At 39.7% G+C, this 16,637-nt stretch overlaps 1 protein-coding gene across 1 annotated transcript in view; it reads right to left on the bottom strand.

The window, feature by feature from the left end:
* Positions 1-16,637, bottom strand: part of CATSPERB (cation channel sperm associated auxiliary subunit beta) — a 124,093-nt gene that overhangs the window by 71,449 nt on the left and 36,007 nt on the right. Inside the window, exons 6-9 of the mRNA XM_060001248.1 lie at positions 12,137-12,286; positions 6,156-6,251; positions 5,898-6,016; positions 4,548-4,580 (exon numbers count right to left, since the gene is read on the bottom strand). Of these exons, the coding sequence (XP_059857231.1) occupies positions 4,548-4,580; positions 5,898-6,016; positions 6,156-6,251; positions 12,137-12,286 (398 nt within the window). The remainder of the gene's footprint in view (positions 1-4,547; positions 4,581-5,897; positions 6,017-6,155; positions 6,252-12,136; positions 12,287-16,637) is intronic.

The following is a 16,637-nucleotide window of genomic DNA, read 5'->3' as shown; positions in this document are numbered from 1 at the left end:
CTAGGTTTAAGGAGACTTCCCAGAGGCCTGACAGCAGCAAGAAGCAATAAGAAAAAAAGCCACAAAATACAGGTTTTGGAAAATTGGTCATACAGGAGAAGCTTCCAAGAAGGCAAGATTATAGATGTTGGATATGAATTATATGCAAGAATTTGAGATGGTTTTGTTATAGGTGTCATTGAAAAAATGTTGCCTGCCATATCAGTAAACAAAGGATGTTGCAGCCATCAAGCCAGTACAGCCACTCCGATGGTGAGCCCTGAGGGAACTCAGGACGGAGACAAATGAGCTGCCCACTGCCAAGCCCTCAGTCACTGCAGCCACCTCCCAAGGATGCACCCTGAGGAGACTCAGGATGACAAAGCACAGGATACTGGCCCCAGATAGCTGAGGTGCACATCAAAGGAATGATTTCAGGGAGCCCAGACTCTTGCATCTTTCCGTACATAGAAAAAGGACTAAATTCCTTAACGTGAGATATCTGGTTTTCTTTAATTAACAGTAATCTTTTGACGTTCTGACTACCTGGTCTTTGTTGCAAAAACTCCTAAATATCCTCCTCCTCCCTTACCTCTTAGGAGTAGTCTCTCAGAGCTATCTGAGAGTCTGTGTCCCAGGCTTATGTCCTCAGTTTTGTCCACTGAATAAAACATAACTCAACTTCTAGGTTGTGTGTGTGTGTTTTTTTTTTTTTTTTTTCGGTACGCGGGCCTCTCACCGTTGTGGCCTCTCCCATCGCGGAGCACAGGCTCCGGACGCGCAGGCTCAGCGGCCATGGCTCACGGGCCCAGCCGCTCCGCGGCGAGCGGGATCTTCCCGGACCGGGGCATGAACCCGTGTCCCCTGCATCGGCAGGCGGACTCTCAACCACTGCGCCACAGGGAAGCCCTGTGTATTTTTTTGGTCAACATAGGAAGATTCTGACTCTCATATTATTGTTGAGACAAAAGGAAGACCTTCTTACATATTTAAAGACCAGTAATAAAATCTGCATAATCTGTGCATTAAAAGCCTTTAAAATGTTCTAGAATAGATTGTGGTGATGCTTGCACAACTCTGTGAATATACTAAAGGCCATTGAATTGTACACTTTAAGTGGGTGAATTTTATGCTATATGAATTATATATTGATAAAACCACTGAACAAACAAAAAAGCCTTTTAAAATGGAGTGGACAATAATTTATTTGAATTTCAACCTATGGTTTTATATCAATGAGCTTTTGAGTTCTCATATTAATCTGCAGTTTTGCAGGATGCCATAACTATCATGATTATAGCTGGGCAATTAGTATAGAATCTTTATCGGGCCCTGATTCCTTTTTTACTCTTTAGATCCCTTCTTTTTTTTGTTTTTTCCTACCTGGAATAAAACTCGTAATAGTCCAGTGAATATCCTTGGGGATAATTTAATCTGATCAGGCTGACTTTATTCCAAGGATGAGCTCATGCCCCAGGCCTGATTTAGAGTCACAAAGGTGGGTCAGGAATGAACACATATCCAAGTCAGGTTAATGAGTCGGCGCTGAGGCTTGCTGGAACCACCGGGGAAGAGAGATTTTATTCCTGTGGGGAGTGCTAAACTGATGGCACATAAACCTGGTGGCTATTCTTACTGACAATTGGAGAAAACCCACTGAGAATGAAGCTAATGTAGAGGAAAACAGACTCAAATGCTGAGAAGACAGGGTTGGACGGACATCTGTTAGGCACTAAATCCAGTCATGTCTGGAAGCTGGATTCATTCACTCCTTGAATTCCCTGTTCATATGAGCCAACAACTTCCTCTCCTTTGCTAAAATCAGTTTTAGTTTGGTTTCTGTCATTTGCCTTCAGAAGTTTCTATCTGTCTGGGGAGAAAACACAGCTTTTTTTTTTTTTTTTTTTAAAGTTGCTACTTTGATTCGTGAACCGGGCTGAGGTTTTTCTTATGTAATGTTATTTAATCACTTCACCTCTAAGAGGTAGATATTGTCATGCCCATTTTAAAATGAAGAAATTGAGGCCCAGAGAGGTATATGACTGCTCAAAGTTCCATGCTGCATGGCTACTAAGCTCATCCAAGATTGGACTCCTGTCCATCTTCATTTATTCACTCATGGATTCTGGAAATATTTATTGAGACAGCCTATCTACAAGGCAGCCTAATAATAGCATACAATAGTAAATAGGATAGTTCTTGACACAAAACCTAAAGTCTGGTGAGGTTAGTCAGAGGGCTCAATGGATAAAATAGGGTGACAAATGACAGCAATTGGTATTGAGAGGTTTGAGACTGCATACTGCACTCAATATACATTGAGTATAGATGTATAACAGATTTTGCCTCACGCCAAGTTCCCAATTTAGGGCCTTTGCACCTCTGTCTGGACATATTTTGTCGAAATCATTTCTTCAAATCATTTGAGTTTCTGCTTAAATTTCACCTCCTTGGAGAGGCCTGCTATAATCACCATGCTTAAATACAATATTATCTTCCCTTCACTTTCTACTTCTCTTTCCTGCTTTAATTTCAATAAACCCTTGTTACTCTCTACAATCATATTCTGCATATATTTGTGTACTTGTTCATGGTCTAGCTCCCTCAGGAGAATGGGAAGCTACAGGAGAGTCAGGACTTTATCTGTCTTGCTCACTATGGAATCTTCTTTGTCTAAATAAGCCTGGCTCAACAAACATCTGTTGAATAGATGAATAAGTGAATGAATAAATCACCAAGTATTAACTCCTTCAAATTCCTGGCTGGACAGCCACATACACCCCATTCTTACTATCCTTCCTTCAATCATTTTAGAAGATGTCTTTCCCAAAGGTAAATCCCTATACTTTTAAGAATAAGTTCACTTCCCCTTTCTTTCCCCTGCCACACGACCTCACTATCTTTGGGACACTTGTAGTTCCCCTCTCCCTCATCACTACCAGAAACCCCTGTGTTTTGCTGAAACATTTTAGCTCACGAGGATTTATTTTAATATCCTTGTGAACGGTAAAAACCTCTATGAGGGCAATTTGTGATTGTCTTTTAATATTGCACAAGCATTTACTCCTTGATGTGTGAATCCAAGTTCCAGGAATGTATTGTACTGATATACCCAGACATGTACAAACTTGTTCGGTATAAATTTTTAATGGCAGCATTGTTTGTAATACAAAAGCAAAAGATTAGAAAACTACCCAAGTATCCATCAATAGGAGACAGGCTAAGTAAACTCTGGTTAAGTTCACACAACGGAATATTTGCAGCTATAAAAAAAAGAAGGGCAGGCTTAGGTCTGGTAAAAAGCACAAACAAGGTTCCTGTCTCACTTACAGCTTACATTTCTAGGTCTGTCTTTATTTCTGGCATTCCACTCCTTCACGGGAGTCTCTGGATAGTAAGCTCTCCTGATGCCTTATCTGTGACAATTTCTTTTCTTCACCCTCATTCTTGAATGTTATAGTTTAGCTAGGTTTGGAATTCTCTCTTGACAGTTTTCCCCCTTGCTCTTTCTGATGTAAATCACTTTTGCCTACCTGGCCTTCCCAGTTCTCAGCTTCACGTTTCTTCCAATCAATACAGCAAGAAGTCAGTTCCTTTTGTTTCCTGAGAAGTAAGTGCCCCTTTGCTTTAGACAGTGTGAGTGAGTGTGCGTGTGTATGCACAGGTGGGTGTGTGTCCACAGGCCTGTATGAGGACAGGATGGGGAGGAGACATGGCAAAAGGCTAGAAATGCTCATAATTTTGTTGTGCTTTCCAAACTAAAGCATGCTTATATGTTGATGGGAATGACTTAGTTGAATCTCAGAACTTGACCTCATAACAGAGAGGGGAGATAACTGATGGAACAAAATCCAGAATCAGAGCTGTAGAATCAGAGTTTACATGGTACTTGTATCAAATTAGAAAGAGTGCCCCGGGACTTCCCTGGTGGTGCAGTGGTTAAGAAACTGCCTGCCAAGGCAGGGGACACGGGTTCTGAGCCCTGATGCAGGAAGATCCCACATGCTGCTGCGGAGCAACTAAAGCCCGTGCGCCACAACTACTGAAGCCCGCGTGCCTGGAGCCTGTGCTCCACAACAAGAGAAGCCACCGCATGAGAAGCCCGCGCGCAGCAACAAAGACTCAGTGCAGCCAAAGATAAATAAATAAAATAAATAAATTTATAAAAAAAAAAAAAGAAAGATAAGGTAGGCACAGACCCACACGGGGGTGGGGGGTAAGCGGATTGGGGAGTCAAGTGTTAGCCATATTTCGGCTCTCACTATCTTTTCAGCTGGGTGTCCTTGTGCAGAACGCACTGAACAACCACAGCAATCCTGGACAGAACATATAAAGATGGGATGGGGACCACCTCAGAGACAAAGAGGGGGCATTTCCTCCTTTGAAACAGAAGGGGGTACCATTGCTTAATGGTTACTGGAAATACATCTTTTTAGTTCAAACTGTAAATAATATTATAGTATCAGCAATAATAATCTATATTATGAATTCTTGTCTTGTACCTCATCTCTTAGGTCACCAAGGAAACATATCTTTTAACCAACCCTTGGAAATTGAAAGCTTCTTACCCTTTCGAAACCACAAAAGTCTGCCCTTGAAAACTAGAAGAAAGAAAAAAAGGAATTTTAATCTTTGCTTGTAAATCAGAAGGCATAACAAAACAGCAATTTAAATTATACTAAAGGAGATGACGTTTTTTACATCCCAGCAGTTAGGAGTATCAAACACTAAAACCAGCTTCTTAAGTAGTTTGCAGGGTATCTTGGAGATTTCCCCCTCAGTCTTTGCCTTGCTCCACCATTTGATTAATTTATTTATACTTTAACTTAATTCCAGAAAGGATTTGAGTTCAAAACCCCACCTTTTAATGATTTAAATGGAGGAGTTAAGAAGTGTATAGGAAGAAACTAGGTCGGCCACCGACTGGGGTTTAGGAAGGCACATCCTTATCCCACTATTTTCTCCATGGCCACTCTGTCTTCTGCCCAGCCCAGTGCAGCTCCTCGACCAGGCCCTCAGGATGTACAGCCCACACCTAACTCTCTGTGCTTTGACCTCAGGTCACTGCTCCTGGCTGTTTCAACTCTCTTCTTTAGCAACCACATGATAAGCACATAAAAGGCCAGATCTATTAGTTGTCTGAGCAACAAATGATACTTTCTTAGAGATAATGAGGAAGAAGGAAGGTTGTGAATATTTGTAAACCTGAAAAAAGGTAATAATTACCATGTATAAGAAATAACTACTTCTTAACCAATACAATCATCCCTTCTACACTTCCCCAATCTTTTCTCCTACTGTTCCTAAGTCTTTATTACTGTTCTTATTTCTGTTGAGGTAATTTTGAGAGCTATTTATTAACATATTTAAGAATTGATTTTCCTTCTCTCAATCCCAAAACTTACTTTTAATTACTTTATTTATTTATTAATTAATGTCTCTTTTCAATGCCTTATTTTGGAGCAGATGGGAGTGACAAAGCAGAAGCTGAGGAAGTGCTTTAAAACAAAAAACATGGTATCGAAGCTTTGATACAGCCATTTAAGAATAAAAAGAGAAAACTCATCAGAAGGACATAATTTTGATTTATGTTATTTTGTAATATTATATCTGGCTTTATGTACCTTAAAGCATTTTGGGAACATATATGACTATTTATAAGTATATAGGGTATTTTCTATATGAATTATTTGAAACGCCTCATAAATTTGTATAGCAATAAAGCTAGCACCATTTCCAAATGATGTATTCAACACTATAAGGCAAAGGAAAATGTCACTATATTACGCTCTTACGTTTTTTAAAAGGAAGAAGCATTTTAGTTCTAAGATACACCACACATAACTCAAGTATCCACTATTTCTACTTTATGTCACAGAAGATATTTAAGGTTATTAGTTACAGAGCAATTCACCTACCATTAAGACAGAGGAGGATGGATAGCGAAGATCTCCACTTATAAAAAGACCCAAAGAGGTGAGGATAACTAAAAAATGATTTGTTAAAACCATATCCACCATGGAAAGCTCTGTGCGTTCTAAAGGAAGAAATCATACCATGGGTTAAAAAGTAAGGAAAAAGTGACGTCCTCAGCAAAGCAAAGACATTTCATAAATATCCATCAAGTGTTGATGTAAAGGAAATGCTGACGATGAAGGCACTGTTAGAGGAATTACCTTCTCCAACTTGGGAAGAGACCATGTCTGTCAGGTTATACCACGTGGTATCATCATAATTCCAAAATCCAGAAAAGCTGAGGCCTATGTAAACACCTACCATGAGAGAAAAGGGAAATTAAGGCAACACAACTTTGCAAAGTGAATAACCAACTCCTAAGGTGCTAGGTCTTTAGTGGGCAGAGCCTGCATCTGCCTCGCCTTCCAGCCCACTCTCCACCCCTGCCTCAACTCCCCTCCTTCAGTTTGAATCTCACTTCCCCCAGCACTGGAAGATAAAGTAACTTGGGTTACACCACAGGAGTTTAGCCAACCATCTAATTATTAAGGATTTTGTTTTGTATTGAAGGGGATCAGAATATGCCACCCCCAGAATATGGCACTTTGGCAGAAGGATTATTTTGAGCTGGAGGCAACTGAGAATCAACTGATGCAGGAAGAGTTCTGTGCCTCCCCTTGCCTGCCTAAAAGCAGGGCATTTTCTAACCACCTCACTCTGTATCAGGAAGAGAAGAGAGAGCAATCTTATCACCAGAGACAGGGAGTTGACACCAAGATGAGTTTTCATACACAGACTTTACTAAAATAACTCTTATCTCCCATTAGTCCACCCACATATTTCCTTGTCACTTCTCCACAGTTTCTTGTCCCTTGAGGCCTAGACCCCTTTCCTTTGTTAAGATGGTACATAAGTCCCCAAGTTTAACCACTTCTTTGAATTTCTTTTCTGTGAACTCTTGTGAATATAAATATTAATAAAAATTGCATGTCTTTTCTCCTGCTATGTCTTGGTTAATTGGTAGGCCCCCAATCATAACCTAAGAGGGTACAGGAAGAGCTTTCCCTCCCTGACAATATCCTTCTAAGCAAAAATATGTTCCTATTTCAAGAATATAATTATAGTCAACAGTACAAAAACTCCAAAGAAGAAAATTAAAATGTGAACCCCAAGAGGGAAGAAACTATGTTTGATTTACTTATAAAGTGATTTACTTTAATATTTGTGATTTTAAAAATAGAAAAAAAACCTGTTAATATGAGAATATTAAACCAATTAAAACTTATGAGAACTTATTAAAAGGAGGCTGAGCATGTTGGAAATAGTGAAAGCGCTTTGCTCCTTGGTCTCACCTTTCCTTGGCCATAGCTAGGAATGCTTAGAGTCTTTTGTGTTTTATTTATTTTTTAAATTCTTACCTAGTTTTTTTTTTTTTAATATTTGTTCTTTGGTTTTATTTATTTATTTATTTGGCTCTGCCGCCCACACAGCACACGGGATCTTAGTTCCCCCACCAGGGATCGAACCCACGTTCCCTACAGTAGAAGTGCGGAGTCTTAGCCACTGGACCGCCAGGGAAGTTCTGAGTCTTTTGTGTTTTAAATGCAGAACATTAATCTGAAGTCTAGTCAACAGGCATAACTGTGGGGGTGGTGGAGGGTAGAGGGAGCCTGAAGAGAGTTGATAATCCAATGCACATGCTTTGTTTCCAAAAGATGAATGTAGGATCACTCGTATTGTGAAGTGTGTGTTTTAACTCCCAGCTCTTTTCTGTGTAGGGAAAGATGTAGAAGGAAATGTTATCATCATCCACTTTTTCCAGAAAAAGGAAAGCTAAAGACAAGCTTGTGCCTTTCTAAGCATGAAATCTAGTTCTGCAGATAAACTGCACTATATTCTAAGTGGGGATGATTATAGGTATCCAGCATATCACATGACCGGATTCCTGCAGAGTCTAGAAATATTTAATGGAGCAGTAAAATAAATGCTTTATTCTGGTTGATATTTTAGCCTGAAATTAAGTTATAGGCCACTCTCTATGACACACTGGCCACAATTGCATCCCAGGGTTACAGAAGCTGATGCAGATTTTGCAAAGATTTTGGATTTTATTCTAACGGGCAAAGGGAAGCCACTGGAATGTCTGAAGCAGGAAAATGATGTGATTCGTTTTACACTTGAGATCACTGTGGTGGCTGTAGGGAGGGTGAGTTGTACCGGGTTTAGAAACAGGGAGACCACTTAAGAGGCTGTGAATTAGTCTCGTGGAAAACCAGTGCTGACTTGACAAAGATTTTAGCAGAGGAGAGAAGTGGTCACACTGAGGATAGACACTGGATGTGGCATCGTCCTGGAATGCCATCAGAGTAAGAACAGTCAAGAGTGTACACTAGATTTGATTTTTGAGTAATTGGATATGAATTGGGATGAAGAATACTGGAGGAGAACAGATTTTAGAGGGAATGAATCAAGAGTTCTGGCTTAGACTTGTTATAGCTGAGATGCATCAAGAGGAATTATAAAACAGACAACTGAATATAGGAATTTAGCTTCAAGGAAGTGGTCAGCACCAGAAATACAAATTCAGGGATCATTAGCCTGAAGGTGGCATTATTACCAGAGGACTGGATTAAGTTTCCCAGAGAGAATCTGGTTACATAAGGAAGGAGAGTCGAGGACAAAGCCCCATTTCATCAACACTTCAGAGGTCACAACAAAAGAGCAGGCTTAGAAAACTAAGGAGTGATCAATGAGGTAAGATAAATGTAACTGAAGGTGGTGTCAAGAACCCAAGAGAATAAAGTGTTTTGAGGAGAAATAAAGTGGTTAACTGTGTCAAATTCTGCTGGGAGGGAAAGTAGAATGAGGATAAAGAATTGGCTGTTGGAATCAGCAACATGGAGATCACAGGCGATCTTGGGAAGAATTGTTTCAGAACAGTGATGGCAACAATCCGATACGCAGTGAAACGAAGATAAAATGGGAGGTGGAAAATGTAGCATCACCTACAATAAATTCTTCCCATACATTTTGTCTGAAGGAGAACAGAGGGATGAGGGATAGTGGTAAAGTGAGATAAATGAAGATTTTGGCTAAGATGGGGGATTTTAGGGTATGTTTGTATGCTAATGCCTCTAAGTCAGTAAAGAGGGAAAGCACGATGATACGGGACAGAAAGGTGAGAACTGCGGGACAGATGCAGGAGCGAGGTTCTCCAGATGACTGGGGAGAATGGGATGCAGGACACGAGGGGTGAGGAGTGGCCTTTGGTAGCAGCAGAGACACTTCTCACGATGCAACAGGCAAGAAGGCAAAGCACGCAAGTACAAAGGCAAGTAGGACGGCAGATGCGCACAGGAGCGATGATGGAGTGCCTTGCGATCAGTCTTAGTCTTCTACATCAAGTATTAAAGGCACAGCTGAGACCGGAGAAGGAAAGGAGGTGAGGTAGAGTGTTTGAGGAGTGGGAAGAGGTGTGACAAGGTCATTTTGCAGAGTGGGAAAATAAACATACCAGGGAAGAGAGATAAGATTTCTGGGCAGTGCTGAGTACCCACTTGGGACTTGTGATCATGAATTTATAGTGAGACCACTTCGTGGAATTTTAAAGTGAGACTGGTATGCAACTTTTTTCTAGTAATATTCTGCTATTCCAGTGGCATAGAGGTGGTTTTAAGGAGAGTTGGGATTGTGCAGGCAAAGAAGTTACAGAAGTATTTATAAGGAGAGACTATGAAAATTATGGTGAAAAAGTTAAGGATGTTGAGGAGTGAAAAAAGTGGTAGAAACAACATATTGAAGTCTCCATGAAATCAAAGAGATGTCAGAGTGTGAGTACTAGGGTAGACTGAAAGAATAGAAGGTAGTGGGCAGAGCGTGAGATGGTTGTAGTGAAGATTTTGGAGACAGTAACATCAGAGACAACAAGGTCAAGAAAATGACCACAGAAGTAAGATGGGGGAAAGATCATTGGAGGAGAGGAGGTCGTGAAAGCATGGGTCCATATGGGTGGTGAAATCACCAAACATAGTGACAAAAATAAGGTGCAGAGGAAGGCAGGGGTCCAGACGCTAAACTCATCCATGAGTGTGAGTGATGGGAAGGTCATCATAGGCTGCCAACCAAGAAGAGTTAGAGGGAGTAAAGTTTGAGTTCAAAGGAACTGGGCATTCTGAATGAGAAGACAGGAGTAATTATTAATAAGTAGCCCTTAAGGAACAAGGACAATGCCCCTTGAGACTCAGGCATGTGACATGTGAGAGGGCCGCAGGGGAAAGAATGTTAACTGGGAGTGGCCAGATTATTCTTTATGGCAAGAAAGTTAAGGGACCATTCTGAGAAACGATTAGTAGTACAGGGGAATTTGCTGATGACAGACCACAAATTCCAATGAATGGATTTGGGTAGATGGAGAGGGACAGAAGTTTGGGTGAATTTAAAGGAAGTCCAGAACAGTATGTGGGATAGAGTAACCATAAGTGACCTGGAGACTTAGGTTTCTGGTGGTGACATAGAACTGGGTGAGAGTCATGATGGCGTTAGGAGTGTCACAGAGGAGAAAGGTGGGTAATAAGTCGAAACTGGAACACACGGGGCTCCTCGATACCTGTTCCCACCATTAACTCCATGTGGGATGAAACACAGTGTGTGGACAAACCAGGGCCTCATAAAGAAACTGCTAGTTAGGCTTGATACTGTGGGAACTTACTTTCTGCTTCAGCGCAGTGGGGGCCAGTTGGGGGAAAAGGCAGTTTCATCTAAAAACAGGTTTCCAAACTGTTTCTTTTCTTGAGACGTTGAAGCGATCGGGTGAGTGAGATCCCAAGGAGTTGAGACTGCCCCTTCTCTCCTATGACTCTCAGGGGTGTGGCAGGATGCAGAGACTGGCTCTTTTCCTGTGACTCACAAAAGTAAGGCAGGTTTGGACCGAGAGGAGGAGGGGGCCCTAGCCTGGCATCCGTGGAACAAAGGTAGAAAAGGAGTTTCCATCTGGTTGAGAGAGAGGAAAAAGAGACACAGGCTCTCTAAACTAATTCAGCACAAGCAGGCACTCCAAGCTAGAGGTATCTAAAAGACTACAAGACATTAGGAATTCAAAGAAATCTGGGGCAAGGCTATCTGTCTATTCCTATATCAGTGCATACTGCTTGAATCTATTACTTTATAATAAGTCATGGTAGGCAACCTATTGTGCTTTTTATTCTTCTTTAAAATTATGCTTGTTATTCATGTTGCTTTATTCTCCCACCTGAATTTTGGGATTGGTTTATCAATTTCCACACACACAAAATACTGCTGTAATTTTGCTTGGACTTGTATCAAACTGATTGATAAACATGGGGAGAATTAACATCTTTACAATACCAGAAGTTCCTGTTCATGAACATAAAATATCTTTTTTGTCTTTTTTTATAGCCTTCATTAAAGTTTTATAATTTCTATACAAAAGGCCTTGCAAGTCGTTTTTTGTTTATTTCTAGGTCCCTATTGGGGTTTATTACTTTCTGAATAGGATTTTTAAAATTATAATCTTTAATTACTCTTTGGTGGAGTGGTTTTTGTATATTGTTGATATGTTCCTCAATTCCATAGCACTCCCATATTTGTTCTGATAGTCTGTTGATTCTTTTGGATATTTATATAGATACACATATAATCTATGAGTAATAAAATTTTGTTTCTTATCTTTTAATTCTTTTTTTCACTCATATTTATTAGATTTGGGGACTAGGAGTTCATCAATCACCTAAGAAAAACAAACTAGAACAAGATGATTAGTAATTGAAATGTGTAAGGATGCTATTAAATATTACAACAGTAACTGAAAAACACGTATGTAACAAATAAAATAATGTGATACCTTAGAACAACTTTACCTATTCACGTATGGCAGGCATAGAAGATGGATTAGAAATGCAGTGAATAATCTCTGGGAGGGAGGAACATATTAACAGAGGGCAGAGTATCAAGGAAATTTGGAGAGACACTAAAGTCACTAGTAACATGGCAAAAGTCACAGAGAAAAAAGTTTATCACACTAGCAAGTAGACAAGGGAAAGTGATGAAGAGTAAGTTCTTAGGTGTTTTTTGGAGACATTTTCACTCCATTATGCCTCTGTGTTTAACTTGTACTGCCAGTTAAACATCACTGTAATAAAATACAAAACACCACCTCCAAATTTGAATAAAGCTGCAAACTTACCATCAAGTGTTGTGTTCATAATGAAGCCAAGTAACACTACATCATTGGCACATGGGCACTTTGCTGTTTTGAGATCTACCACATGTGGATATAATTTACTGATGTCATTTTTTGTCATTATAGTCCCAAGTTTCCACTGAAGAATAGGTTCTGTGGAAATCAAGTTTTGGTGTTTAAGTTGTGGCAGCACTCTTGAAAATAGAACACTACTGTTTTCTTTTTTGTTTTTATCTTTAAAAAGTTTTTTTAAAATTTTTATAAATTGAAATATAGTTGATTTACAATGCTGTCTTAATTACTGTTGTACAGCAAAGTGACTAAGTTATACATATATATACATTCTTTTCCATTATGGTTTGTCACAGGCTATTGAATATAGTTCTCTGTGTATACAGTAGGACCTTGTTGTTTATTCATTCTAGATATATCAGTTTGCATCTGCTAATCCCAAACTCCCAATCCGTCCCTCTCCCACCCCCCTCCTCCTTGGCAACCAGCAGTCTACTCTCTATGTCCATGATCTGTTTCTTAGATAGGTTCATTTGTGTCATACTTTAGGTTCCACATATAAGTGATATCATATGATATTTGTCTTTCTCTGTTGGACTTACTTCACTTAGTACAATAATCTCTAGTTGCATCCATGTTGCTGTAATGGCATTATTTCGTTATTTTTTATGGCTGAGTGATATTCCATTGTATATATGTACCACATCTTCTTTATCTGTACATCTGTCAACAGACATTTAGGTTGTTTCCATGTCTTGGCTATTGTGAATAGTGCTGCTATGAACACAGGGGTGCGTGTACCTTTTTGAATTATGGTTTTGTCTGGATATATGCCCAGGAGTGGGACTGCTGAATCATATGGTAGTTCTATTTTTAGTTTTCTGAGGAACTCCCATACTGTTTTCCACAGTGGCTGCACCAACTGACACTCCCACCAACAGTGTAGGAGGGTTCCCTTTTCTCCTCACCCTCACCAGCATTTGTTATTCATAGACTTTTTAATGATGGTCATTCTGACCCACGTGAGGTGGTACCTCATTGTAGTTTTGTTTTGCATTTCTCTGATAATTCATAACTGCTTTCTTTTATGGGTTTTAAAGGCACTATGTAAAGGAACTGTTCCATTGTTTTAAAAAATGGGTGTATTACCTCACTTTTCATCAGTTAAAAATAGATTGTTGATTCTTATTTTCCAGAGTAGGAGGAATGAAGTCTAATTTCCTTGAAGGGGGCCTGGCAAGGTCATACTGCAGAAGAGCAGGTGAGGTGGGAGATACTGCTTTGAACATCTTTGGAAAATACAATTGGTCACAGGATCTATCTCTAGAAACGGAGTTGCTGGACCACAGGGTTTGCACATTTATAGCATAGAGAATAACTTCTGCTTTGAGAGGCCACACATTTACTTTCTGTTCACTTTCCCAATCCCATAGAGAGCAGGAGATATATATATAAATAAGAATAAATCTAGAAAAGCAATAGGGAACAGGGAAAGTTGTCATCAGTGGCCAAGACACTTAGAAGGATTTCTGGAAGATACAAAGGAGTTAGGGAGGGACAAACAGGAAAAACCAATCAGAGGTAGGACATCTCCAACCCTTCAATGCAGCAATCTACTCTTAGATATACAAAGGGTTGGAGTTGGATAAAGTCAAATTTTAAAGCATGAGAAATGGGAGGTTTTTTTTTTCTGAAAAAATGAGAAAAGAGAATACAAAAAGTAAGCAAGGACAGTTTGACAGAGTACTGTTGTCTGAATTTCAAAAATAGTCAAAGGACTTTTAAGAATACAGACACAATCACTCTGTAGCTGTTTACATTTCTGCATCGTGAATCTCCTCCATCTCCTCACCAAACTCTCAATAAAATCTGCTACAAAGCCAAAGACTTTAGGTGATATATGCTTCCCTTTGTGCAAAGCAAGAAAAGGAGCTAAGTTTCCTTCTGGGTTGACATAGTGTAGCACAGCGACAGCCAAGAAGAAGAAGAGAAACAATTTATAACCAAACTAATTCACTCTGAAATTCAAAGAAATCTGGGGTAAGGCAGTTGACTTTCCAGGGTATAGTATATGTGTACAATTAATGACCAGATCTTAAAGGACAGGGAGATTTGAGCTTGTATCTGGGACATGATTGCACTGAATCGAAAATGCCTCTTTACCCATGTGGTCTATTTTAAACGTTTTAAGAATGAGGGAGTGATCAAAAGTCTTGGCTGCTGAGAAGCTACAAAGGAGATGGAAAAGTGACCAATGTGAAAGTGACTGGTGATTGTATTAAGAGCAATTTTAGTGGAGTAGTCTGGACTCTGGATCAGAGATGAGGAAGTAGGGACAATATTTTTCAACATCTCATTTGAGATAGGTAATGAAGAAAGGTTCCCAACTGTAACTCTAACCTTAATGCTTGATTGCCACTTCCCAATGTTTTCTCCTCATGTCTTCAGCATCTCAGAAAATGATACCACCATCCACTTCATTGCTCAAGTAAGAAATCTAGGATTCATCCTTAATATCTGTGTCCTTCATCCCCAGTCCACCCAGAGGTCATATCAGCTCTACTTCTAAACTGTATCCTGAAGACTCTAACTTCTCACCATCTCCGCTGCTCGTCCCACAGCCCAAGTACCCCAGACCATCTCCTGCGTGGACCGTGGTGACAGCTGCCAACCAATTTCCTTTATTCCATTCTTGTCCTCCTTCCTCGACAGTCAGTTCTCTACACAGCAGCCAAAGTGATCTTTTTCATAGAGCAGAAGTCGGAATTTATCACTGCCCTGCTTAAAATACTCCAGTGGCTTTTCATTATAATTAGAATAAAATCCACACTTTACCGTGGTCTCTGCCAGTCTCTCTACACTCACCCCACACCACTCTGTCATTTACTGTGCCCCGACGACACTGGCCTCCTCTCTGCAGCTGCAACCTTTAAGAATTATTCATTCTCCACGGTGGCCGGACTGATTTACATTCCCATCAACAGTGCACAAGGGTCCCTTTTTTCCACAGCCTTGCCTACACTTGTTACGTCTTGACTCTACAATAATAGTCATTCAGACAGGTGTGAGGTGATAGCTCACTGTAGTTCCGAGTTGCACTTCCCTGATGATCAATGATGTTGAGCATCTTTTCATGTGCTTGTTGGCCATCTGCATGTCTTCTTTGGAAAAATGTCTGTTCAGTTCTTCTGCCCATTTTTAAAATCAGGTTTTTCATTTTTTTTTATGTTGAGCTGTATGAGTTCTTTGTATATTTTGGATGTTAACACCTTATCAGATATATCATTTGCAAATATCTTCTCCCATTCAGTAGGCTTTTGGTTTTGTTGATAATTTCCTTCGCGGTGCAAAAGCCTTTTACAATAGCTGATGTGGTCCCATTTGTTTTTGGCTTTGGTTTCCCTTGTGTGAGGAGAAAGATCCAAAAAAAGACTGCTACAACTGATGTCAAAGTCTGTACTGCCTACGTTTTCCTCTAGGAGTTTTATGGTTTCAGGTCTTACATTTAAGTCTTTAATCCATTTTCAGTTATTTTTGTATAAGGTGTGAGAAATTAGTCCAGTTTGATTCTTTTGCCTGTAGCTTTCCAATTTTCCCAAAACTAATTATTGAAGAAGCTGTCTTCTCCCCCACTGTACATTCTTGCCTCCTTTTTTGTTTGGTAGATGCATTGAATGCATAAGTGTAGATTCATTTCTGGACTCTTGATTCTGTTCCATTGATCTATGTGTCTGATTTTTGAGCCAGTACCACAGTTTTAGTTACTATAACTTTACAGTACAACAATTTAAAATCAAGGAGCATGATACCTCTAGCATTGTTCTTCTAAAGATTGTTTTAATGAGGAAATATGTATACATATAGCTGATTCACTTTGTGATAAAGCAGAAACTAACACAACATTGTAAAGCAATTTTACTCCAATAAAGATGTTTAAAAAAAAAGATTGTTTGGGCTATTCAGGGTCTTTTGTGTTTCCATATATATTTTAAGATTCCTTGTTCTACTTCTGTGAAAAAATGCCATTAGTATTTTTTTTAAACATCTTTATTGGAGTATAATTGCTTTACAATGGTGTGTTAGTTTCTGCTGTATAACAAAGTGAATCAGCTATACATATACATATATCCCCATATCTCCTCTTGCATCTCCCTCCCACACTCCCCATCCCACCTCTCTAGGTAGTCACAAAACACCAAGCTGTTCTCCCTGTGAATGCAGCTGCTTCCCACTAGCTATCTATTTTACATTTGGTAGTGTATATATGTCCATGCCACTCTTCTCACTTTATCCCAGGTTACCCTTCCCCCTCCCCATGTCCTCAAGTCCATTCTCTACATTGGTGTCTTTATCTTGTCCTGCCCCTAGGTTCTTCAGAAACATTTTTTTTTTTTTTTTAGATTCCATATATATGTGGCAGCATACGGTATTTGATTTTCTCTTTCTGACTTACTTAACTCTGTATGACAGACTCTAGGTCCACCATCTAACT

Source organism: Delphinus delphis, chromosome 2, assembly GCF_949987515.2.
Source record: "Delphinus delphis chromosome 2, mDelDel1.2, whole genome shotgun sequence".
NCBI classification, from domain to species: Eukaryota; Metazoa; Chordata; class Mammalia; order Artiodactyla; family Delphinidae; genus Delphinus; species Delphinus delphis.
Note: the sequence above shows the minus strand (reverse complement) of the source record. Positions and strands in the feature narration are given on the sequence as shown.